The 6,960-nt window shown below is 34.4% G+C and overlaps 2 protein-coding genes across 2 annotated transcripts; both read right to left on the bottom strand.

The window, feature by feature from the left end:
• Window positions 1–233: 233 nt before the first annotated feature.
• On the bottom strand, window positions 234–1,832 carry LOC130507156 (putative 57 kDa heat shock protein). The gene is made up of 5 exons (XM_057001867.1): window positions 1,580–1,832; window positions 1,141–1,476; window positions 946–978; window positions 813–863; window positions 234–727 (listed from the first exon to the last, which is right to left on the bottom strand). Exons 1-5 carry the CDS (start codon window positions 1,614–1,616, stop codon window positions 402–404), a joined length of 783 nt encoding a protein of 260 aa, XP_056857847.1. The 5' UTR covers window positions 1,617–1,832; the 3' UTR covers window positions 234–401.
• A 3,248-nt stretch (window positions 1,833–5,080) lies between these two features.
• LOC130507155 (zinc finger protein ZAT9-like) lies at window positions 5,081–6,102 on the bottom strand. The gene has a single exon (XM_057001866.1). The coding sequence runs from the start codon at window positions 5,979–5,981 to the stop codon at window positions 5,373–5,375; it is 609 nt and encodes a 202-aa protein (XP_056857846.1). The 5' UTR covers window positions 5,982–6,102; the 3' UTR covers window positions 5,081–5,372.
• Window positions 6,103–6,960: the final 858 nt, after the last annotated feature.

Here is a 6,960-nt window from a genome sequence, read left to right as displayed (position 1 = left end):
AAAATATGGTTATTCTTTTTCGTAGAATGTAGCTTTTACGCTATGTGGCGTATATATAATGTTGGGTTCGTGGGTCGACCGGCCCCGACTCGTCCACCCAGCTGCGGATTGAATTAATTTTTCGATTAAAAAATTTAACCAGTTTGACCTGTGAATAGAAAATTTTCAAGTAATGATCATGTACAACCAGTAAGCTGCTTTGGTAGCTTAAACTCCTATCAACTTGAAAGCAGCACAGTAAACTTTCTTTATTTGATCTGACGCAAGATCTTGTATTTTATTACAAGCAACGCATCCAAAGCTTTCTTATGGTCTAACTCATAAAAACGACATATCCCAAAATAAACGACATCATCCTCAAAGAAGAGGTCCGCACACAAACATTATAACATCATCAAAAATCAAGCGGGAGGAATGATTAAACGGATCACACCGTTCTTGCTGATTATTTTGATCTGACGAATAGGAATGTCAATAGGAGTGGAGAGCAAAGCCACTTCACCAGAGTAGAACCGGCCCCCTGAGTCGTAACTAACGGAAGGAGCGTCACCAGTCACCATCACTATCCCACTCTTGACGGAGACCGTGAACATCTCTTTGGGAACCCCCGGCATGTCTACACGAACGTATAGGCATCCGTTTACGAGCTGCTTGGACTCATAAGCCATCAAAGATCCTTGCTTCACCCATGGGTGTGGCTGCAATACCCGACCCGTTAACACCGGATCTGCTCTTACCACACAACAACAACAACAACAAATTAATATATATTTCCTTCACAACGACCAAAGTCCACGTAAGCATGTGATTACCATGTGGATCCGTGCCATTAGGAAATTTGTGAGAACCAGTCCAACAGTGATCTTTGACCACAAAGAAACAAAAAAAAACACATAAAGTTAGTCAAGAAAAAAAAAAGATAAATCAAGATTGAATAAATTATACCTTGTCCGGAATCTGGGACACCACCAATAAAAGCTGCATATATGTAAAAAACTTTATTGTTAGAAGAAAAAAATAAATTTTCATATATGTTTTTGAACACAAACAAATATTCATATAATTTTTTTTATACAAAGAATATTCATATAAATTTGAATATAAACTAGAGTAAAAGAAAATGTGGGGTTTGATAGTTACGTGGGCGTTGAGTTGAGATTTGAGTCTTGGAGAGGAGAAGCCTGAGAACACCATCTGACATGTGTGCCGCTACTGCCGTAACCTCGCAGCATTTGCAGACGAGACCTGTAGTGTAGAGGTAGTTCCGAGGGGAGGAGTCGTGTCTGTGCTCCTTTGGTGCGAGGGCGAAGACGGTGACAGCTTTCTTGGTCGAATCAACCACAACCTTCATGGCGTCTTCTGGAACGCCGGGTAAGTCCAACCGAATAAACATGTCACCGTTCTCCAACGTCTTCAACTCCTGAAACCCTTTTGGCCCGTTTGCTAGAAACTGGTTGTTGATAGCGTAAAACCCATCTGCTCCATCCATTATATAACACCAAAGAGGAATAAACATCCAGCGACCAATTTGAGGGAGAAATGAGAGATCTGAGCAGAGTATGGTTTGAGAGGATCTTACAGCGAGATGGAGGGATGGCACTGAGAGGGACGACCATGATTTCTCGACTGAGAGAGAAGTTTTCTGTGAGATTTTTAGAAGTTAGCAGCTAGTTAGTTAACTATGGTTTCTTGGCTGGGTTTTGGATCTTTATTGGAGAGGGAAGAGAAGGCAATGACAAGACAGGTGAAAACGACAAACTGTAAGAGAAACGTGTCCCTTGACGTACGATTTGTTATTGAGCGTGACCTCTCCTTTGAAAAAAGCAAGTTTCTTTATAGTGTTTATTAGCAGACAATTTTAATAAACACTAAATTTATCCGCGCGGATGTATATCTGAAGTAATTATATGTTTTTTCGTAGTTTTAAAAACATTGAGGTTATTGTTTCATATTTTATTGATTTTCCACAAATTTGTGTCTCTTGTTTATTTAGTTTAGTATACATTCTTAAACAAATAGGTTTTATTTTTCTTACAATGTATTTTTTTTTGTTTTTTGCTTGGTAAACTAAACATAAAGTGTATAATATAAGAACATGTTGTTTATTGATCTTGTATTTGCATAAATATAGGAATATATATCGTAATGTAATTTTTTATTTTGGAAAATAATAACTGCTTAGTCATGATTTTCAATTGAGTTGGTTTAGTAATGGTTTTAATTCTGCATATGATAATAGTATTTATAAAGTATGATCTTATTTTATGACATATAAAAACATGTAGATCAGACCAATGTGATATCGATACATTATTTGTATTCTTCAAGATTTTCAATTCTGTTTTGATTATAATGGCTTTTGATAATTCGATGTTTTGATTTTCTTCAGGTTATGAAAGTATTGAAATATTGATAGAAATGTCCATTATTGAAATGAAGGTTTTCTAAGTTTCTGTACGCAAAATGTGTATTATTAAATGGATATAAAGAAATTAAGGAAACTGGTTGAATGTGTTCAAGGAGAGATTTATTAATGGGTCTAATTTCGGTTAAGGTAGAAAAACAAAATCGTGAATCTCAGTTAGTTATAATGATCAAAACTCAGAGTTTAATACCAATGATATTCTATTGTAATTATTGTGCAAAACTAAGGGCTAAGTACTTTTTATACTTCAGTTTTAATAGTTTAGATTGCATCGTCAGGTTTTTGATTGAATTTGTTTTGTTTAGCGGTGATTTTTTTTTAACACTGGATTAATCATTGATCAAAAGGGGTGAAAACCCCAAAGAGGACTAGGCCTCTAACGTATTTGATTAATACAGTGATATTTTGGATTATCTGAAAGATTGTTTCTCTATATATAATTTAGATTAGCAAAGATAACATGTTGATTTATCTTCTTTCATCTTTTACCCTATTAAATATAAATCTCTCACATTTTCTAGCTTTGTTTCACGGAGTTTCTAAACAACTGCATAAATGGAAATCTAGATAATTTAGCACGCCAAAATGGGTAAACACTCATTTTCAATGACTTTCTGTTTTCTTGAAAAATTACATACAGTAATTGAGCACGCCAAAACGGGCCAAATATATTTTAACTTAACGGCCTTCATCAATGGCGAGGATTTCCAAATGAGACCCATGAATGACCCACTAATCTTTTAGATTTGGAGGGTTAGATTCACCAGACACGTGTTGTTTTGCAGTGAGGTTTTCTCAAATGCCACTGCTCTTAGCCTCTCAGTCTTGCTGATGAGTTATACATGAACAACAACATATGTAAAGATGTTATGCGTTCGAACAATTTTTTTCTAAATTATATTGTGTGAAGATGATAAAACTTCACCGAAGTTATGGTGAACATGATTCTTTGTTTGTTTAGGTTCATATTTTGTTGTATGATAAGCGTAAAGCACAAAGGGTAACGCGACCACATGCCCCCACATTTATGTGAACGTCACCAACGAAATCTGAGCTACAAAAAATACCCTTGTTCATCTTTTTTTTTTGTTTGAGAAAAAGGACATCTCATGTTTTTGTCCAGACAAACATAATTAACTCTTCTCCCTTCATTTTTTTCTTTTTAAATTACAGTTATGATGATGTCGTTCCGTCAGTGGATAAATGTTTATTTAACTCTGAAAGTCTAGTAAGTGTAAACATGCATGAACGTGATTTTAAAGATGGATCAGGGTTCAGGGATATTTCTGTAATAAATACGGAGTTACTAAAATGATGCCCACAAAAATGGTATTGTGTTTCTATTTCTTTGTCAAGAAAGAAACATAAATGGTTCGGTATTGGTGGTATAAATCACTAGGCCTAAAAACACTACCTCTCTACAGAGTCACATGATGCAGCTGGCGACACAAACTACATCACAATGATAGTAGTAAAAAAAAAAAAAGGAGGTAAACCGCTCCTCGGCCAGAGAATGTTAAATCACCGGTGACTACGTGTTAGAGATATCTGAATGTAGTCAGATTCGAACTCAGATTACTTAACAACGCTGAAACGCCTTTCTACCACCCGACCACTAATATATGGTTCAATGATAGTAGTAAGTAAATAACCATACAAAATAGTAATTATTATCCCTTTCATAATATAAACTGTTTTAGTTAAAAAAAATCAAAACGTACTGCTAAATTCTTAAATAAAACCAATTATATTTTTAACAAAATATATTTTCTAAACAATTTATATCGCCTGTAACTGATTATTTGTGAAACTAATATGATAAATAAAATGTAATTATTTATGGAAGGAAAATAGAATAATGAATGGTATGATGATAAAAAAAATAATTAATGGAATATTAGTTCAATCTTTGATTAGCTTTATAAATTAGGATGTGGAACAAAATGATAATTTTTTTATTTTTAATGATAAATTTTGTAAGAGTTTTATTTTTATTTTCATTTAGAAAATGGAATATGGTGAAACTATTTATAAAAAGTCATGGTAAACTGGTAAACATTTTATAGAATTATAGGGAATAACTCGTTTCAGATCAATTTATCCTACTAAAAACCATCCATGAGTTGCAGCCATTATGAAACATAGAATATATTTTTTTTAATACATATTTATTAGAAAAATACTAGTACAATGTAGTAACCCATAAGGTGAATGTAGACTGATATTTCAAAATTTTATGTAATCTATGATTCAGAGATAAAGTATTAAGTTTTTTGTCGGTTAGACAGATTTTGTTGTTGGTTAAAATAGTAAAAAGTAGCAATTCATAAGATGAACGTAGACTCCGTATTTAAGAAATTATGTTTTTATGATCCAGAGATGATGAAATATCTCAGTTGATTTTTGGGTTTAAATATCTCACTTATTAAGAAGATATTTGAATGTCCATGATCTGATATCTTGGATGTTAAGTATTTACCACATTGTCATAGTTATTCCAACACACCCAATGATATACGTGACAAGAATAATATCACATTATTTTTAAAAGCTAGCAGCCTAGCATACACTTGTGTCATAAAAAATACGCAGCTAAATTAAATAGTTTCTTCAAACACACATTAATAAATCAAAGATCCAAGATCGAAAACCTCATGCAAAAGAATCATATCAAGAATTTCAAAATATCAAAACGACATAACAAAGATCCAACAAACAATATATTTATCATCCATGACTTTGAAGAAGAAATCAAGAAACAGAACTTGTTTCTTAAGTTTTCAGTTGTGTCTTACATCAAAAGTACATTGCTTGGTAAAGATCGTCCGAAGATTCCAAAACCACTAAACGTTTTCTAATTTAAAAGAATAAACGATCTTGAAGAAAACCAAATCAAGAAGATGCTTTGATGATATCCAATAACCTCCGAAACATCAACTTGTTATTATTATATGGCTGAAACTACGGTGACAATAATATCGCTTTCTTGCGGCGGAGGAAGATTCAGATCTATCACACAGCGGCGGAGCTCCGGGAAATGTATCTTTTCCGGCTTAGTCTCTTCCGCTGCAAAAACATGTTTCTTCAGTTCCCTTGTATCTCTAGATAGCATCATCAAACACATGGCTAACTCCTGTTCCGGAGAACCGTCGGAGACAGAACTCGCCGGTTCCTGAGACTCGCTCGAGTTAACATGACTCGTCTTCTGCTTCTTTACGGACACTCTCTTCTTACTCCTTTTCTTCTTGGAAACCTCTGCTCTGCTCCGTCTCCGAACCGGGTCTACAGACTCGGGTTCGGTCTCGGTCTCGCTGTTGTAAACGGTGGAAGACTCAGGATCCGGGTTAAAGACCCGAGAACTCTTCCTCGGGTTCTCTCGCAGCCCGTAGACCAGAGTTTTACCGTCTGAGGAGGAAGAGGAAGGAGAATGAACCGAGTCACCGAGTTTCTTCCGAGTGGGAGTGTGTGATGAGACCAAGTGGGACTTCATGTGACCACCAAGTGCTCTGCCATTACAGAAACTCTTGGAACAGAGCTTGCATTTGTGCTTCTGCATTTTCTAAAGTAGCAAAGAACAGAACAAAAGAAAACTTGAGAAGACTTTTAAGCTGCTATGTCCCCCAGTTTGCTTGAAGAGACTGTTGTAGAGAAGAGAGAGGCAGAGAAGTTAATAAGAGTAGGTAACAAGCATTCCTCTCTTTTTCACAAAACCCCAAAATTAACAATTATGACTTTTTGGTCCATTACGATAACTACTACTAATGATACGTAAAGATAACTTTTTTTAGTTACTTTTAGTAGAACATTTAAGAGAAAATCATACTATTTTTAATTCGACTGACAACGATAACCACCGAGTATTGAATCTTGAATTAATCCGAAATATTGGAATTTTTAATGATAGGTTTGTATGTATCGGTGACTGGAATTATTCATATGTTCATACTTCATACAAACAAACAAAAAAGAAACTAACACGATTATTTGTTTAAAAGATAGAAGAAAGGAGACAACAAAGCACAAAAAGAAAGTTGTTGCGTTGCCTTTTATAATTTTATATTGACTAAACACTTCTGTATGCTTAGATGAGTTTAGAAGCTTAATAAAGGATTTGCAAAAATAAACAAAAAATTAATAAGATTAAAAAAAAAACTTGACAAAGTATGTGTGAATCATGTTGGTTGGGTTAGTTGAAGATTTTGACGATTTGTAATGGCCGAGTCGGTTGAAGCGTCGAGGTTGATACTTGATACGATACAAACGTTGTATTAGTTAACGTTGATTTAATTAAACGGTGAGATTTAAATGCTGACGGTTTAAACATTTAAATAGCTTGTTAGGAATGACTAATGACTAATGAGTTTTAATACTAGTTTTTTTTTAACGAAACGATTTCATCTAAATAAGCATCACATCTATATAATTGTGAACAGATTGGTACCATCTAACATTCGATGGTCGACCCAACAGTAAATGACTACACAATGATGATTGTAAAGGTCCACGGCCGTTCTGAGGCATTCCACCTTAGTTTG

This window comes from Raphanus sativus, unplaced genomic scaffold (genome assembly GCF_000801105.2).
Source record: "Raphanus sativus cultivar WK10039 unplaced genomic scaffold, ASM80110v3 Scaffold4100, whole genome shotgun sequence".
Taxonomy (NCBI): Eukaryota; Viridiplantae; Streptophyta; class Magnoliopsida; order Brassicales; family Brassicaceae; genus Raphanus; species Raphanus sativus.
The sequence above is the reverse complement of the archived record's forward strand: the minus strand, read 5'-3'. Positions and strand labels throughout refer to the sequence as shown.

Coding starts and splice junctions, on each gene's coding strand:
- LOC130507156 (XM_057001867.1), bottom strand. CDS start 1,616: ATGGTCGTCCCTCTCAGTGCCATCCCTCCATCTCGCT. Junction 1,477..1,579: donor TGCCATCCCTCCATCTCGCT/GTAAGATCCTCT, acceptor TGGATGGAGCAG/ATGGGTTTTACGCTATCAAC. Junction 979..1,140: donor AATCTCAACTCAACGCCCAC/GTAACTATCAAA, acceptor ACATATATGCAG/CTTTTATTGGTGGTGTCCCA.
- LOC130507155 (XM_057001866.1), bottom strand. CDS start 5,981: ATGCAGAAGCACAAATGCAAGCTCTGTTCCAAGAGTTTCTGTAATGGC.